Consider the following 19559-nt stretch of genomic DNA (forward strand, 5'->3'; position numbering starts at 1 on the left):
CGTGTGATGCTAACAGTTAGCCCTGTCACTGTATGTGGCAGTTGTAAGGCGGACTCTCCCAACTGTCCCCAGCGTGGAACTTACACTTCCACAGCAGCAGCTAACATTACAACCCATATAGTCTTTGGGAAGTTGGGCGCGGTGTATTTGACAGAACTGGGAGTTAAGTGTGCCGAGATGCCACCAAAATGTTTGAAAGTATGGCAAAACTACATGCCACTCCATTCATATCATGGTTATCAGGTGATGAAAAAAAAATCTAGAAGAAATGCCGACAGAAACATTGTGATACTGTGATTTTAGCCGACTCATGTTAGCTAACGTTAGCTGGCTTACTACAGTGGACGAATTGCTTGCTAGCCAACATAGCAAAATACTGTCTAGAATGGGTAACATCAGCTAATTCGTCCAGAGTTGTGGGGCTTGTTTGCAAATTACTTTAACAGCCACGAAACAACAAACACCAGAACCATGTGTTAGCTTAGTTACATGTAGCTGGGCAGCCAACAAGCTAACTATGACCAAAGCTAAGGTTAGCCAGCTAACTGTAACTTAACTAATAAACATAGATCTGCTGTTGGTTAAGGTCATTTGCAAATGGCAAGCTTAACGTATTCTCATAGAACGGTTCGTATGATTTCCTACGAACGAGTGCCCCACGAATGACATTGGGTCCTTCACATGCAGCTACATTATTAACGTAAAGATACAGAGGCTAGGTTTATGCAAGTTAAGTTACTGTGGTTAGGTTTAGGAAACGGAATATGGTGAGGACGTACCTTAAAATGACTCAAAGTTCACTAGATTCTGATCACGCATCTCCCGGGGAAAGTTTCTGTGACCTATCCACAACCCTTACCTGTGTCCTTACAAGACCGCTTCGTCCAGAAGCATCATCTAGAAACTTTAAGTAGAAGAGTTGAGTACTCCTTTCACCACTTGCACATCTATTTTATGACTTGAATTAGGTCCCTCACCACAACGTGACTCATCTTACCCCTCTGTTTTCTTGTTGGATGGATGTGATACGGTCCATAACCAGACTGAGCAGAGCAGCCACTGGACGCTGTTGTAGAATCTTAATGGCACTTAATGGGACATGAAAATGAGGCTTAACTACTTTTGCCAAATTATGCATTATAACTCATTAGAATAGCAACAAAGTGTTCAATAGCTCTTGTCTTCATTGTGTCTTTGATTGGACTGGTGGCTGATAGAACAGGTGTAGCTCTACAGATGCTTCACTTCATCACAGGCGTAACAAGTGTGGAGACTCGAAGGTCCTGCTCTCTGAGTGGCCCTAGGGTTGCTATTTGTCACCTGCTGATTAGCCTGTTGTCCCTTCTGCTCTGCTAATGACCCACTCTGCCCTCTATTGTGTGGCTTTCTTCCGGCCAGTCGAGTCGGATACTCTCTCAGATTTCGTCAGGGTTACTGTGCCGTATGTGGAGTGGATATGGTGGCAGATACTTCAAATTATACAAAGCTAATTTAATCACTGACACAATAGCCCCCTCAGGTTGAGACTGACGAATCAATCCCATATTGTCTTCAGCAATGTCGGCATTTTGCAAGTAAGACAGATCAAATGGATCACAGTTAAAAACTCAGGCAATTAGCAAACACACAGATAAAGCCCAAGATATACAGTAAATACTTTAGTGATATTTTTAAGCTATGGGAGCCTTTTGTTATAGGAAAATGGTATATTCCAAGTTTATTTTAAGGGGTCGTACACATGCAGCATCTTTAACCTCCTGGAAAACGGGAGGTCCGGTGCTGGGCGCTACTCTTGTGCCTACTCTGTGCCTACTCTGTGCCAACATTCAAGGGTGTGTAGACATGTTGTGTCTAAGGTTGCTAAGCTACCATAACTAGCACCGTATTGAAGCCTGCTTAGCAGAAATTCTGAGTGCAGACCTGATCTTCTTCCACTGTGTATAAGGGCCAAAAATATCGTCCGTGGGACAGATATAAATCTATGGGTAGCCCTGCGCTAAATTAATCAACTTCTTCTGTCAACTGTGATTGGTTGTTCCTCACCACATGATATGCGGTGCACGCTGCTACGTTCCAGAAGTGGAATTTGGATTATTACCTTGGCGCAAATAGCTATAGATTCATTACAATGTTTAGTTTTGAACAATATCGAGTCATGTTGCTCTTCTAACTTGTTGTACCCCAAAAAAATGTACAAATGACCCCCAAAGCACTTAAAAAATATGCAGTTGAGTGGTATACTGCTTACTTAATGTGCACTTCGGTTACATCAATGGCATACGGTAGTTATGACGAACCTAGTGCCAGATTTAGCGTCGAAACTGCTACCTTTTATTGTATAGTGTCGTCACATGGTCAAGTACAGACTAAACATTGGACAACATCAACATACATATTACCCATTCAATTGCTAGTGACTATTTCACAAATAAAAAGCAAGGGCCCGTTCTCTGCTTGAGAGAGAGTGGGCCCTCCAACTGCCAGTAGCAACATTACCAGTTAGAGAAATAAGAAGAGGATATACTTCATTCAGTTTTCTTCACTCTGTTGTCATTAGTACCTTTTACACTGCCAGATTTTCCGCGAATGTTGGGCTGATTTGCCGGCAAGCTGCGAGCATTTAGACACACAGAGCTGGATTGGTGAGTTGATCCGAAGTGCCTAATTTTCCGCCTCGTAGGGTAGTCATATTGGTGGAACCCTTTTAGTTTAAACAGAATGAGGCGGCCTTCCGATAGCAGGAATTAGCGAGCAGCTAGTAGCAAGAGGGAAACGCAAACCTGACAGACACTGTAAAGATGAGCAACTGGGGAGACAAGGAATTGCGTGCCCTCCTTGTCCTCGCAAATGAAGAGGCCATTAACCGTCAGGTGACGGGGACGGTGAGGAACGGGCCGACTTAGGAGAGAATCGCAGAAGGACTGACCAGCCGCGGCTTCCCTCCCACGTCGCTGTTTATGTCACATGCTGAGCTACACGTTTTGTTACTTGCTCACGCCCCCCATTGCCCCGAAAAAGGTGCATTCTGTATGAACAAAAGTAGGTAGGCGGCATTTTGCTGCACTCCCCGATTTTGTTTTTATACTGCCAATGCTGAAAAAAGACTGATTGGGCTTTCCTGCAAATTTGCACAATTCCTGTTTAAAAAGGGCTATATACACACAGGCCTGAAAAACACACACACGCACAGACAGGACCTAGACATGTATTAAATGGAGAGATGTCAGAGTGAGGGGGCTGCCTTGGACAGGCGCCCAGAGCAGTTGGGGTTCGGTGCCTTGCTCAAGGCCACCTTGGCAATGCCCAGGAGGTGAACTGGCACCTCTCCAGCTACCAGTCTGTGCTCCATATTGGGTCTGGACAGGGACCCAATCCAAGTCTCTATGGACTGAGCTACTGCCGCCATAAAAAGTAAAGCAAGGGCCCTCCAAATCACTGAATCCGCCCCTGAAAAACACCAAAGTCGCGACAATATATGAGGAACAGACAGACAGAGATTCCTTGCTCTATCGTTACATTTCACTGCTTTCACTTATGGATGCTGTGAACAGTGAGCTTTATGTGCAGACATTTCTAGTGATAAATCATTCAGTCAGCCTTACACAGGGGGCTCAGAGCCAAGGAGGCTAAAGCTAGCATCTCCACTTGGATCCTGTCCTGCGGCTGCCCCCACACCACAAACCTGTTCTCCACCTCTACTTCCATTTGATACCAACACTCTGCTGTCTTGATGTCTCATTCACTGATACTCACATTACACAAGTGCTCCCTAGGAAACTCGCCGCGGAGAGTCGTGATTAAGCTGCATTATGTTAATGATGTAGATTGTTTGGAGAAGACTTAATTGGCCCTTTGCTGAATTTGGGCCGAGGCCGAACATTTCGCTCTGCTCTCTGTGTCTGAGTGTACAGTTTGTGTGGGCATGAGAGAATGAGAGCGTTATTGAGCAAGGGACTCTTTGTGTTGATCTGTTTCTGTGTGTGTGTGTGTGTGTGTGTGTGTGTGTGTGTGTGTGTGTGTGTATGTGTGTGTGCAGGTACATTTGGGTTATTCTAACCACGTTTCTCTCTGTGATTCAGGATTCAGCAGTGTTCCCACCTCAACCACATGCCGAGCGAAAAACTGGCTTCTGTCTTCTCCTCCTGCTTGTTCCAGACTCAGGGACAAACCCCACAGGAAACGAGCGTCGTCCATGACCTCATCAGCAACTACATTACACTCTTCAGTGTGAGTCAAGAACTCTTTCTTTGTTTATTACTTGCCTTTTGATGGTGTCGATACTGGTGAGGGACTGAGTTAGACAGCATCTGATTTCTGTTGCATAAACACTCGCAACATAATCAGTAAAAAATATTATTATATAGTCAAAAAAAAAAATTGGTTTTAATCTGACGTACTAACCACGAAAACTAGTCAGACATGGAAACCAGAGTCTGTGCCGACTGTGCTCAGCACACGTCTCCAGAAAACACAGATTATATTGAAAAAACAGGTCACCTAGAACAAAAACTACCATCAGAGTCTTGTTCAGGACACTTTTCGCTGGAGGCAAAATGAGGCCAGGCTTATGACTGAGTTTGTTCCATATCTGAGGAGCTGTTTTGATAGCAGAAAGAAAAACATAACCTAACGATAAAAAATAAAAATGTGATATTTTTTTCCCCCTCGAACTGGGCAGTCTGTGGTCGTTCTGTTGCTGTAGTATTAAACTAATTTAAGCTGTCATTATATGTTTGAAGTACATCTGTTAATTATTTTTATGATGCACTTTGAACATTATACAGAACAAAAGCATGCAATAGTATAGAGTTTTAATGCTCTTATTGTTTGAAGTGATAATTATCTTGAGAATCACTTTCTAAAACTGCCGTGAACAAACTCTACATGCCTTTGATCCAGCGATCAGAGTTTCTGTTATCCAGTAATTACCAGTTTTTGGCCGAGGTAGCAGCCAATCAGAACACATTTAAAATGCAGCAACTATTCAAACACAGTGGCCTCTCAAGAAAAACAAGTACATGTCTCTGTCACCACATTCTTCACGATGTCCTTCCACTCATCAATGGATATAAGCGTTCCTAATGTTAGATCTTTGTAAGGATTGGTCCATGTCCAAGGTGCAGAGTAGGAGAATGCAGTTTTCCTCAGATCTGTTAATACATTAAAAAGCAACAACTCAGAGGAGCATAGCTGGTAACTACCAGAGCTGACACACAGAAGGGTGCAAGAATATACCAGTGCTGTTGCCTACGAAAGGTCAACGATGTCTAACCCACCAAATCATGAAGAATGCAGTGATGAGTAAGGCACTTTGCGTTTGTAATTAAACGTATAGATGCATGGTACACTGAATCAAAGCTACGTAAAATGGATGAGGTTCCATGCATATATGTATCACCATAAGCAATCACAGACAGAAAAGCAGCTGCCAATCTTCAATATAGCAAACAACAAGTAGGTCGTTATTAGCGATGTTCGTTTTCTAGAAATGTGAAGCTCTCTGGCGATCTTCCTCCAGCCAGCTGAAACCTTAATTAGTGCATTGTAGTTTAATGAGGTATCATTTAGCTAATACTTCATTTCAACTTCACGACTCAGCCGTTTGTTCCGGAGCTTTCAAAGTGAGCGACAACAGGGTGTCCGACAAAAGTTTAGCTCAGATAAAATTTTTCTAGTTTTTCCCCCATTTGTCTGGGAAATTAAAATCTTCCAGGACACGTGGAGTGGCACCAATTTTTCCTAATGTAAACATAGACTTCAATTGTGAAAGAGACGTCTTGCATGCAAAAACGCAAAATAATGAAATCATTATTATCACTTTCATTAATGTTGTTGTAAGCTACTGTCATTACCTGCATCTCTCTCTCTCTCTCTCCCTCTCTCTCTGTCTCATTGTGTCATATGGATTACTGTTAATTTATTATGCTGATCTGTTCTGTACGACATCTATTGCACGTCTGTCCGTCCTGGAAGAGGGATCCCTCCTCAGTTGCTCTTCCTGAGGTTTCTACCGTTTTTTTTTTCCCCCGTTAAAGGGGTTTTTTTTGGGGAGTTTTTCCTTATCCGCTGTGAGGGTCTTAAGGACAGAGGGATGTCGTATGCTGTAAAGCCCTGTGAGGCAAATTGTGATTTGTGATATTGGGCTTTATAAATAAAATTGAATTGAATTGAATTGAATTGAATTTTATTAACGTTTAAACTAGCGGAGAGCTAAACCAGAAATTAGCCGCTTGGCCGGTGAGTTTATGTATAACTCACCCGTACAAATGTTATTAAGGCTTTAAGTTATGCATAATTAAGGGAGTGGCCACTTTTAAAGTACTATTCGGATGGGATTAGTTTTACATAGGAAGGTGGACTAATGTGCAGCGGCACGGTGGCGTGGTGGTTAGCACTATCGGCTCACAACATGAGGCGATAGTACAATCCCGGGTGGGGGAGCCCTTCTGTGCAGAGTTTGCATGTTCTCCCCGTGTCAGCTTGGGTTTTCTCCAGGTACTCCGGCTTCCTCCCACAGTCCAAAGACATGCAGGTTGTACCCTGCCTCTTGCCCAATGTCAGCTGTGATAGGCTCCAGCCCCCCTGCAAGTTTATCACAGGATGTCTGTAATATAAATGTCCGATTTGCGCGGGACAAGAAATCTCTGTAATTCTACCAGAGATGGGAATGGTAACTTGGTTTGCGCCCTGGCATCACCTCCTTGTCGGCATGTGCGTGCTACGTTGTTTCCTGTAAGCATCAGCTGAAGGACAATAATAATTAATGATTAGCCCAATATGAAATCTTGCCCATGATCAGGATTGTGTGTACACAACAATTAGCAATATGGATTTATATTAGGCCTACCTAACACAACCAGAAGTCTCGTGGCTCTGAAAAGTGCTTTCTTCTCGACCTTTCTGATTGATCTCCCACGTAGGGCTATGCGATCTTTAGAAGAATGTCCACTATCACGACCAATGTCCCCATACCCCATGTCTCCACGTTAAACTAATCCCGTCTGAATAGATCTTAAGTGTCTCTGAGTCTATCATTCACACCTGCCCCTCGCTCTTCCACAGCTCCACCCTCTCGTCTAAATATGGTCACCTCTGGTTCCACAGTTCCAAAATGGTGATGGTCAAAATACAAAAGGTTTCAAAACCGCAGTCTATAAACTCAAGGGTGACATCACAGTGGCTGCGTCCATTGTTTTTATACAGTCTATGCTCCAGATCCACAGAAGACATCATGCAACAGGCTGAATAATGCATTTCATAACATGTAAAGTTATTTTCACATGTAAACTTAGTAGATTTATTTTTGATTTTTAGATATACTATGCAGGATTGGTAACACTTACTTGAAGGTTACATAAGGGTGACATGACACTGTCATAACTATGACATGACACGGTCATGAACTTGTCATGAACATTATGTACATGTCATAAACGTTTATGACTGCTCTCATTAAGTGTCATTCGGTTTTTGTAATGACAAGTTGACATTGCTTGGGTTGTCTTGATTATGACAAGTTGACATTAATCAAAGTGACATTACCAGAAGTTGTCTTTGTCATGACAACTTGACATTAATCAAAGTGACATTACCAGAAGTTGTCTTTGTCATGACAAGTTGACATTAATCAAAGTGACATTACCAGAAGTTGTTTTTGTCATGACAACTTGACATTAATTAAAGTGACATTACCAGAAGTTGTCTTTGTCATGACAACTTCACATTAATCAAAGTGACATTACCAGAAGTTGTCTTTGTCATGACAAGTTGACATTAATCAAAGTGACATTACCAGAAGTTGTTTTTGTCATGACAACTTGACAGTAATCAAAGTGACATTACCAGAAGTTGTCTTTGTCATGATAAGTTGACATTAATCAAAGTGACATTACCAGAAGTTGTCTTTGTCATGACAAGTTGACATTAATCAAAGTGACATTACCAGAAGTTGTTTTTGTCATGACAAGTTGACATTAATTAAAGTGACATTACCAGAAGTTGTCTTTGTCATGACAACTTGACAGTAATCAAAGTGACATTACCAGAAGTTGTCTTTGTAATGACAAGTTGACATTGCTTGGGTTGTCTTGATTATGACAAGTTGACATTAATCAAAATGACATTACCAGAAGTTGTCTTTGTCATGACAAGTTGACATTAATCAAAGTGACATTACCAGAAGTTGTTTTTGTCATGACAAGTTGACATTAATTAAAGTGACATTACCAGAAGTTGTCTTTGTCATGACAACTTGACAGTAATCAAAGTGACATTACCAGAAGTTGTCTTTGTAATGACAAGTTGACATTGCTTGGGTTGTCTTGATTATGACAAGTTGACATTAATCAAAATGACATTACCAGAAGTTGTCTTTGTCATGACAAGTTGACATTAATCAAAGTGACATTACCAGAAGTTGTTTTTGTCATGACAAGTTGACATTAATTAAAGTGACATTACCAGAAGTTGTCTTTGTCATGACAAGTTGACATTAATCAAAGTGACATTACCAGAAGTTGTTTTTGTCATGACAACTTGACAGTAATCAAAGTGACATTACCAGAAGTTGTCTTTGTCATGATAAGTTGACATTAATCAAAGTGACATTACCAGAAGTTGTCTTTGTCATGACAAGTTGACATTAATCAAAGTGACATTACCAGAAGTTGTTTTTGTCATGACAACTTGACATTAATTAAAGTGACATTACCAGAAGTTGTCTTTGTCATGACAACTTGACAGTAATCAAAGTGACATTACCAGAAGTTGTCTTTGTCATGACAAGTTGACATTAATCAAAGTGACATTACGAGAAGTTGTCTTTGTCATGACAAGTTGACATTAATCAAAGTGACATTACCAGAAGTTGTCTTTGTCATGACAAGTTGACATTAATCAAAGTGACATTACCAAAAGTTGTCTTTGTCATGACAACTTGACATTAATCAAAGTGACATTACCAGAAGTTGTTTTTGTCATGACAACTTGACATTAATTAAAGTGACATTACCAGAAGTTGTCTTTGTAATGACAAGTTGACATTGCTTGGGTTGTCTTGATTATGACAAGGTGACATTAATCAAAGTGACATTACCAGAAGTTGTCTTTGTTATAACAACTTGACATTAATCAAAATGACATTACCAGAAGTTGTCTTTGTCATGACAACTTGACATTAATCAAAGTGACATTACCAGAAGTTGTCTTTGTCATGACAAGTTGACATTAAATTTGTTTGGGATGTCCTTACAATAGCAACTTGACATTAACCAGGATGACATTACCAGAAGTTGTCTTTGTCATGACAAGTTGACTTTAAATTTGTTTGGGATGTCCTTATTATGACAAGGTGTCATGGCAGCTAGTCTTATCCTTCATGAAATCTTAATGACAAATCAAAATGGTACCACTTTACTTCAAGTTAAAGCATTTATTCATTACACTCTCATAATGGTGTCATGACAGCCAGTTTTGTGTCGTATTCTGCCAGACATCTATCTGACAGAGTGTTAAAATCGGCCTGTAACCTTGGACATCTAATTATAATAATCATTACGTCACCTTGTCATAAACACAAAAAGAGGTGGATTTCTTGTTAATGTCAACTTGTCATGATAAAGACAGCTTCTGGTAATGTCACTTTGATTAATGTCAAGTTTTCATAATCAAGACAACCCAAACAATGTCAACTTGTCATTACAAAAACTGAATGACACTTAATGACAGCAGTCATGTTTATGACATGTACATAATGTTCATGACAGGTTCATGACAGTGTCATGTCACTCTTAACATAAAGAAAACTAAATATAGGCTCATACAGAGGTAATCCCTCTCAATCATCATTTTTGACCCACACTATTTTTCTGCAGAACCTCTGCCCTCTGCCTGGATCTTCATATTTTTTGTTCTTATTCTCTGCTCTGTTTAGATTGTTTATGGGCGTGTACCCCCACATTGCTCAGGTGAGGTCAGGGCTTAATATAAAATGGTAACAACCAGGTGCCAGACAGTGAGTGGCAGGCATCCAAGAGACACAGCGCCAAAAACATGAAAATATAAAGAGGCAAAATGCCAAACAGGAATGGATCTGGGGCTGGCTTTTACTTTCAGTTGGCAAGTGTGTTCACAAACTGTAACCGACAATCCTGCGGAGTATACCTGTAAATGAATCTTACAGATTGAGTGAATATAAGTGAAAAATATAGTTATTGTTCTACAAACTAGCAGATAAACTGAGGTGTTTCTGGTGCAGTCGTTCTGCTGGATTTAGGATGAATCTCAAATCAACGACAGGTGAAAATAATATACGAAGCCTTCATATATTACCATGTTGCATATCTAAACTAAACTGCACACATTATTTTATTTACACACTTTTACTTCAACCATCTGGGGAGCAGAACTGTTGCTGCCAAATCTCCACAATTGGCTTGACTTTGCTGATGTGCGGATGGGCGGGGGTGTGGGATCAATGTTACCCTTGGAGAGTTGCCTGGCTTATGGGATACGCAGCACAGAGCGCCTGCTAATTCCCAACAGGACGCCTGGATCCCTCTTGTTCTGACGTTAAAGGAGGAGCATTCACTCCAAATCGGTTCGGGACGCCACCGTTCGCATGACAAATAGCCATTAAGCTCAACCAATCATGGGCCCAATGGCGGCGAATACACACGCTGTGACATAAAACGAGTGAGACATCTCGCTAATTAAAGCGCCAGTTCTGTGCTGGATGTTGTCGACGGGGCCCATTATCAGGCCTAAACACACACACGATGAGTTTGTGAGGTTTTTTTTTTTTACCCCTCCAATCTCCTCTGCCATTCGTAGAAGTCTAACAAAGCAAATTGTTCTCTGGAAATGATAATGGTGTTAAGGAAAAGAAAAAAAAAGTTGGAATAAAACATATCATTCCCACACAGAGCTTTGTGAAAGAAAGGAGTATTCACTTGGTGCAGAGCTGTGTCAAACACTCACAGCCAACTTCCTCCTTCAAATTAGTTTTAGAAGTGTTAGCTGAACGACCCAGTTCTACAGTTAGCGTGTGATGCCTTTTTTTTACCGGTTTAATCTAGTCTTCCACGTGTTATATTTAAGGGCTGAAATTAATCCTACCTTCGAAAAATGGTTTTCTGATTCAATCAAGCAGCTCTATCCTCGTTGGCTGGGTTTGAATTGGTGTGTTTGTGTGTCTTGGTGTGTGTCCAACAGGTCAATGAAGACCGGGTGCAACAGATGGAGAGAGAGAATAGTTTCATCACACGCTGGAACGAGAAGAAGGACGCCACGGTAAGACGACCCGCGGAACCCAAATGGAAATCACTGACGGGTGTTCTGTTTGTTTGTGTGTGTGTGTGTGTGTGTGTATTGATTTGCCTGCGTGAGTCAGGGTCTCTCAAATCAGGGATTCATTTGAACAAGTTTCCTGTTTTTCTGGCGAAAATGAAGGCGGGGGTTTGGGGGGGACGGTGGCGGCGGAGGAGGCAGGAGCAGGCAGGTGAGGGGAGAAAAAAAGGGCTTTGTTCCTGTTAACCTTTACGGCAGGTACTTTATGCCTGGATGCCTCATCTGAGAAAAACATTTGGTTCAGATAACTGGGGGAAAAAAAATAAATCACATGCCGCTGCCGTTGTTGAAATCTGAAATAAGTTGTTTATGCCCGCTCCTTTCTGCTCGCTCCCCACACCCTCTCCTCCCCACCTTGTCCGTAGGCTTTCAGAACATGTCTGCTGCTGTGGGTCAGGAGGGTTACTCAGTGGAAAGCTGGTGCTATTATAAAGCTGTCGGAGGTGAAAATTGGGACAACTTTTTTTTTTTTTTTTTTTTGTTATGGACACAAATTCGAGGGTTTTAAGGATTTAACCTGAGAAAACTATTGTAGAAAAATAAAGAAGTTACTAGTTTTTTCATTAGGAGCAGTCATTTAGTGTAATTACAGTCAGCATGGTGGAAATGTCTCTTTTGAGATAATGGAGAAGCTTATTTTAGGGATGATTTAACATTAAAGCAAAGTTAAACATTGCTTAAAGTCATTAAAATGTCACATTGATTATCTGTTTTTTAAAACTGGACTTACTTTGTCTTGTTTTATGAGTTTTGGACGATCATTTGTATCTGTGGTGGCCACACGTCACTCACTGGCTTTCCAAACCAACAGCAGAAAAGAGAGAGTTGCAATTTTTTAAGGTAGAATGTGTCACAATATACCAATATAATGAAGCATTGTGGTGCTACAGAAATGCCCGACCTACAAGCCGTACTCCAGACATAAGGGAACTTGCTTGTTTGGTACACACCCCAGAAAAAAAGTCACATTGTCATAATTTTTGCGTATTTTTTTTTAAAATTAAATGCAAAAATTACCATGTTACCATGAGTTCGAATGCACTCCCTGTGTCAGCGTGGGGTTTCTCTGGGTACTCCAGCTTCCTCCCACAGTCCAAAGACATGTAGGTTAATTGGTGACTCTAAGGCCTAGTCCACACGGACCTGTATACTTCTGAAACCGAAGTTTTTCAGGCTCAGGTTTCCAAAAAAAGATTCGTTGACACGAATGGTGTGATAAAAAAAAAACGCAAAAACCCGCTACCAAGTGATGTAATACAAATGCCAAAGCAGTAGGTGGCGATGTAACTTCTAACGGAAGTCAGTTCAGAAGTCAGTCAATACCGGAATAGGGAAGTGTGGAAAATAAAAACAACCTGATCCACAAAGGAGGCTGCTCCTGTTGCTAGCTACCCCAACAACACTACCACAAAAGCAGCGACGGGCCAACGGAGGTTCTGGATCCGGCCGGGTCGGACCTCAGACTGGTGGGAAAGTTTCGAGAACCAGTCTGAGGTCCGACCCGGCCGGATCCAGAACCTCCGTTGGCCCGTTGCTGCTTTTGTGGTAGTGTAGTTGGGGTAGCTAGCAACAGGAGCAGCCTCCTTCGTTGGTCGTTAGGTCGAGCAGCTGGATATACCATCCAAAGAGAGCAGATAGCTCGCTCACAAATAAAGTTAGCACCAGTAAGTTTGTTTGGTCTGCCATCTCACTAGCTATTTACCGTTGCTCTGATGTCAAACAATGGGGACAGGTAAAAAAAAAAATTGCGGTTATCCTATCTACACGCAACCGCTGGCACCGGAATCTTCCAAAAACTTCACCCTGGACTCTGGGTTCAAAGAAACGCGGTTTTGGGGGTCCAAAAGTGCAGCTGCATGTAGCCAAACAGCAAAATCGCATAGAATAATACATGGTTTCAGAAGTACACGGGTCTGTGTGGATTAGGCCTAAATTGTCCGTAGGTGTGAATGTGAGTGTGACTGGTTGTCTGTCTCTATGTGTCAGCCCTGTGATAGTCTGGTGACCTGTCCAGGGTGAACCCCACCTCTTGTCCAATGTCAACTGGGATAGGCTCCAGCCCCCCCGCGACCCCTAACAGGATAAGTGGTTACAGAAAATGAATGTCCAACACAATCGACCAAAAAACGTTGGCATTATGTTTCTGCAAACCACAGATATGTTGCAGTTGTACGTTATGATGTAGCTCGGTGGTTCCCAACCTTTTTCCTCAGGATACTCCTTTTTTACCATTGAGTAAACTGACAACCCCTGACTAAATGACATTTAATAGATATTCAATATTATGTTCAATGGATGACAGTAACAGCACAGAGCAATTGCATAAAGTTTGTGTAAAACAAGCGATTTGGATGAACTTTAAGACGATTTTTTCCTGTGAATTTTGCATCAAAGATGAGTTTTCCTGATATTTTAGGAAGTTTTTATAAGATTATCTGTCTGTATTATGTTGATTTTTGAACATGCATGCATACTTAATAGGCTTCTTTTATGACAAATTCAGTGTTTTCCTCTGTCTGACACTTGGCCATTATTCTGTTAGCTCTTTTAAAGGCTGTTTAGCAGAGAGTGAAGACTGCAGCTTGTGTTCAGGTCTTCACCGTGCTCTAATCCTGTGAGATTTTTTTAACGTCAATAACCTGAATAATAATTTAAACTTGAAAAATAACAGTTTTATTCAGTTGTCTTTACAGAAATGAATGAAATGCTAAGATATAAGCCTACTCTATACTTTTTTTAAACAATTTCTTACACCCTTTAAAATCAAGAAGGTCTCATGACCCCATGAAACTCTGGCGACCCAAAGAGGGGGTTGGGACCCTCACGTTGGTAACCAGTGATTTAGCTGATACATTGAAACTTAAGATTTCAACATTGTTGTGATTAACAAGTGGTTAGGTTTAGGATAAAAAAATTACTTTGTTATAGTTAGAAAAAGATCATGTTTTGGTTTAATATACCCAGTTTGGGGCGCACAGTGCCAGCAGGAAAACCTGCAATGTCTTGGCAAAAACAAAAAACTTTTCATACCTTTTTTTTTTTTTTTTTTTTTTTTTTTCCAATAATATATTTGTTGAGTTTTCCATTTGTTTTCCACAAACATGATTCAGTTCAATTATAGATCAATAACCTGCAGACTTTGGTCTACAGAGCCATGCAGAAGCCAGAGGCCCTTAGTATGACCACATGCCTAGAAATTTGATGGGTCAATAAATTACACGTTTCGTGCCTAAAAAGTTGCAGGGAAAACAGCAATAACTTGCAAAATCTCAACCTGTTACATTGTTTTACACCATCCCCCTTCCCCTCCAACTCCTGATGACAAAGTCAACTCATATACTATGCCACTTTAGAAGCACTGGTATGCCATGTATGAAACTTGCAGATGTATTGCAGAAACATAAAATGCCAACATTTTCTTGTGGCAACTGGGCTGAGAGGCCATTTCAAAACGAACCCAGTCAAATAAGCCATCAGTTAATTAAAGTGAAGTAAAAGTTAGAAGCTCCACCTTGAAATGTCCATTGTATTCATCCAGTGCATGCAGCTCTTAACCTGAAGAAAAATGTTAAAAGAAAAGTTGGTAAAAATTTCCCACGCACAGATTTATACAGGCTGCACTTAGGGTGGTTATGTATGCATACAGTGTATTTATAGTGGAATGTGGCTCAGGTTTACATAAGCTACCATGTTAAAAAAAAAAAAGGTACTTCAGTGGGTCTTACACAGTCGACTGTCAAAATGGCGTAAAGTATATGTTTTTAGGCCGGGGTTGTTACAACTTGAGCAAAAACACATTTTCTTTTCAACATTCATCACATTTTCAATCACAGCCAATCATGAGACCGGTGCTGGATGGTCAAAAAACAAAAAAATGTCTCAGACCATCAACGTTCATCCTGTTGAGTCACTTGGAGATGAATTACTCGACGAAATCAGCTAGTTCTTCTCAAAATAGAGCTACTTCCATCTCCAGGCAAAATTAAGCAAACTGACGTGTGGATTGGCCGCTGAGTGAGGCTGTACTCAGGCACAGCACTTCCTTTAGCTGAGCTGCCAAACAGGGAGTTCAGTTAGGATTTCAGGTACAGGACGTGGCTAAACAAATAGGTCTGGGGTCTGCACTTGAGCACTTTCAACACTTGCAGGAAGCTTGTCTCGGAGGGCTCGGGCCCGGCAGGTGAATGCTCTGACCTCATCTGTTTCCTTCTTTAAAGGGAGAGAATGACAAGGAGGCCTGCACCCTGCGAGTGGATAGTATGGCTAGACAGAGGGAGTAAGTAAATCAGTGATATAATGAGGTGCAAGGCAATGTCATGCCTTGTAACTTAGAAGTGGCACTTTAAAATCAATACTTGCATTTACAGCCAGGGCCAGTGCAGAGAGAGTATGACTTTGGTGAAGATTAGAAATGCCTTCATTTCGAATAGAACATTGCTGTTTTTCTTACTCGCTGCCTAGAAATCTCCCCGTCAGCTGTAAAACCATTTATCACCTCTTCTTGCTGCACTCTGCTGGCTTTGCAAACAAGTCTTCAACAGCTTAATTTCAAGGGCGGAGCAAGGGGGAAGCTTTAGGGGGTGTATCCCTGAATGTTTTCTCAAACGCCCCAAATCTTTTAGGTTTTTAAATACATGAATAGATAAAGAAGTCTACTACAATTGAGTAAATGTTCTTCTGTTGGCCTAATATTCAATTTAAATAATGGAGGACCATGTACTTGGCATTGTTGGGGATCCATTTGCAATTAGAGGTGCCCAGATTAGGAATGGGCATTTTAAGTAACTTCCATATTCAAGCACTCGCATCAAATTGTCATAGAGTCCTCAAGTCTTTGTGAAAAATTAAATGTAACGTAAGAATAAAAGTATAAATTGGCCAACGGCAGACAACAAGTGCAATTTAAAATTAATTTGCTAACAGCCAGGGTTCGATTAGCCTATTAAACGATATATTCAAAGTTAACAAATTAAAAATTAGCAAACTTTCTGTTGCTGCCTTTACATAGGTAAGACGCAGCACTGATGGACCATCTCCAGAGCCTGGAGTTGCTCTCCGTTTAGTCAGTTTAACATCTAACCCGGTTAGCATGAGCTAACACAGCAGCTGTGGCTAACATCCAACAACCAGCCTTTTAACAGTCCTGTCCTGAGTTCACGCTCCCGCAGCAGTAGTGATAAAAGCGACAGGAAGCAATACACTACACGCAGCTCTACAGTGAAATAAGACTAACCCTTCTAAACAGTGAAAATAAAGGTTTAAAAGTCATATTCCAATCAAGTGGCAACCTCAAGGGCTGAAAAATGAAGCCACCAGCGAAGTGCCAAAAATTGCAGTTCCTCTAATGGCCACTTGAGGCTGGCTCCAGAAGTGAGTCAATCCCTGTAGACTCCCATGTTAAAATGCCTGACTTTAAAGCAGAAATACACGTTTACAACCTGGTACAAAAAATGTTTTGGCCTCTGTAGCTAATTTCCCTGTTCATGACAACTTTATGAGGATGAATGTTTGTATAACTCAACCATTTCTATTTTATTAAGGCTTAAAATTACATATAATTAATTCTCCATTAGATTGCCCCCTCACTCCTCCATAACTCCAGCATCTCGCCCAAATATGGTCACCTCTAGCTTCAAAAAACCAAGATGGCGACGGCCAAAATTCTGAACTCAAGGTTTCAAAATGAGAGTCCACAAACCAATGGGTGACGTCACTGTAGCTACATCCATTATTTTTACAGACAATAGAGTGTGCCAGGGCTGACGTCAAAACCCGGAAGTTTAGCATCGCGCTGGTTCCCGGAAGAGAAAGTGAATGTGATTTTTGCATTGCGTTTTGGATTGTGGCTAACACAAGTTTATGATACGTACAGGTTTTGTTCAGCGAGATAATCTTCACATATGAACTCCTTTCATACCGCATTTGAAGCTTAAATGCGATCGCCAGAAGTAAAAAGCTAACGTTAGGATTTTACAGACTACATGACTACGCCACAGTCGCATGACTCTTTACGTCACTGCCACTAAGCTTTCAGTTGATTTCGGCCGCTTTATTTTAAAAGCATTGTATAATGGGGAAATCGGACTGTTTAAGCTAAATAAGAAGCTGTAATGGCGGACTGCCAGCACTCTTGCCTGTTCGGGGGTGATGACGTTTAATGTCCACGACAGGGTTTGTAGTTGTACTGAGCAACTTGTTAGCAACCACCTTTTTTACGACACGTAAAAGCTTCAAAATTCACAAGTAGGGTATTTACTGACGTGTTTTATGTCCTAGAACAAAACCTGAAACTCACTTAAGCTTTTGTTAACCGCAGACCTTATTTGAGGCATTTTACCAAAATCCCATTCAAAAAACGTATTGACTTTTAGACGAGAGAACCGCAAGTGCTAAAAGTGCTAACGGAGTTCCGGGTTTACTGGCACACTCTATGGTGCGAATGTGGGAGGTTGGGTAGGTAGCGTTGATGTGTTAATCAAATACTAGTCTCTATATACAGACTCTACATTCAGTGAATGTAGAGTCTGTATATCAAACCCCGGAGATCTTGCCTCCGGGAGAAGAGAGGAAGAGCCCTGGTTTCCGGTTGTAGGCTGTTTATAGTCCACGTGATATTGACCAACCACGTTTGAGCTGGCTGCAGTTGTTGCCAGGTTAAACAGTCCGTGTGGTGAACTAACAAGGCGGAACATAATTGGCGTCACTGCAAACTCTGAATCCATCGCAATGGTTCAGCATATTTACTTATATATAAACGGAAGTCGGAAACGGAAATTCGTCTCCTCCGCCCAAATCAAACTGGAATGCCAAAAAATCGGGGGTCTGCCCCCAGAGGCTGTATCGCCGTCTGCCGGAAGTCAGATGCCGAATACAGCCGATGGGTTCTGAGAATGATCAAATACTAACTCGGCGAGATTATAATTGGATGGATTAAACTGTAGCAGATTTACTAGCTAAACATTCAATGACTAAACTCTACTACTAATGCTGTTTTGCCAAATTTCTGCCCATCTATGTTGTGTGACTTAAAAATAGTAACATCAGATGAGTTTTAGCACTTTTGAGGTGACAGGAGTGAAAATTAGTCAACCTCAAAGTATGGTGTGTTAGGGTTTCAGAATGATGGGGACAGACAAAACAAAAATACAAACTAGTATGGAGGCTCTTCAGCAGGGATACTTATATTGATTCAGACTGGGATTTTATTTTATCTTTTACTTTAAATTTAAGCAAGATGCCAGAGTGCGTTTGAAAAAGCATCAAAATAGAGCTTGTTTATTAAAAAAAGTGCTGGGGAGGATCCCCTGGACCCCCCAGCAGAGGTCTGGGTTAATCCCTGGATGTCCTCGAATCCTACAGACGCCACTGCGTACACCTGACCTGAGCACGGCTGCTGCAACTGGACCCTGGCCTCCTTCAATTTTGCAAAAGAGGCCCCCGGGCAAAGCGAGCTGAGTCTCCCTGCTCAACAGGATGATTTTTTTCCTTGGCAACGATCATGTTTTTTCCCCAAGGATGCACAGATTTTGAGGCATTTTATTTATCTCAGATGGTTTGAAAAATAGTCATATAGCTGCTATAAATGGTGGACACCATGCTGTCGGACCCTCCTCCATTTGGGCTGAGCCCTGAATGTTTTCAACACCTGGCCCCGCCCCTGCTTTACTTCCTATCTGTCTTTTTCCACTCGACAGACGCTATGTTTCTAAAGTGAGCCTGGTCCTTCTTCCATTGCATAACAATGAAGGTGGAGGAGGAAAAAGTGTACTTAGCAAACCAAGATGGCGCCATATCTGTGTGTGACATTTTCACAATGACAGCCTTCGCTCCATTGGTTCGAATGACTGTAATTTCTGTGTCACTTTAGGGCCACAGGAGTCAGAAGTGGCTTCCTCCCTCTTATCATGCGATAGTTCTCCCAGCTCGAGCCAATAATGGACCTCGGTTCACCTGCACATTAAAATGACAAAGGAAAAGTAACTGTAATTTCCAGATCGCTGAGGGAAAAGAAACCTTTTCGTGCCCACTTAGTTGTTCATTTTCGAGAGATGGATTCCCACTCCCTTTGGCAAGAAATCCAGATTTGGTGCCTTAAGTATGACCCCCGTCTCTCTCTTCTTTTTAAACCCAGATTTTTTTTCTCTCTCTTTAACTTATTGGTTTTTTCACACCAAAAAAGTCAGTTTTTAATTGGGTGCAGAGGATTAGAGCCC

At 41.4% G+C, this 19559-nt stretch overlaps 1 protein-coding gene across 5 annotated transcripts in view; it reads left to right on the forward strand.

Annotated features, from left to right (window-relative positions):
* arap2 (ArfGAP with RhoGAP domain, ankyrin repeat and PH domain 2) overlaps positions 1-19559 on the forward strand; it is a 259679-nt gene that overhangs the window by 209444 nt on the left and 30676 nt on the right. For all 5 annotated transcript variants that reach the window (XM_033609726.2, XM_033609727.2, XM_033609724.2 and 2 more), the window contains exons 23-24: positions 4080-4227; positions 11212-11289. In XM_033609726.2, the coding sequence (XP_033465617.2) occupies positions 4080-4227; positions 11212-11289 (226 nt within the window). The remainder of the gene's footprint in view (positions 1-4079; positions 4228-11211; positions 11290-19559) is intronic.

This window comes from Epinephelus lanceolatus, chromosome 22, assembly GCF_041903045.1.
Source record: "Epinephelus lanceolatus isolate andai-2023 chromosome 22, ASM4190304v1, whole genome shotgun sequence".
Lineage (NCBI taxonomy): Eukaryota > Metazoa > Chordata > Actinopteri > Perciformes > Serranidae > Epinephelus > Epinephelus lanceolatus.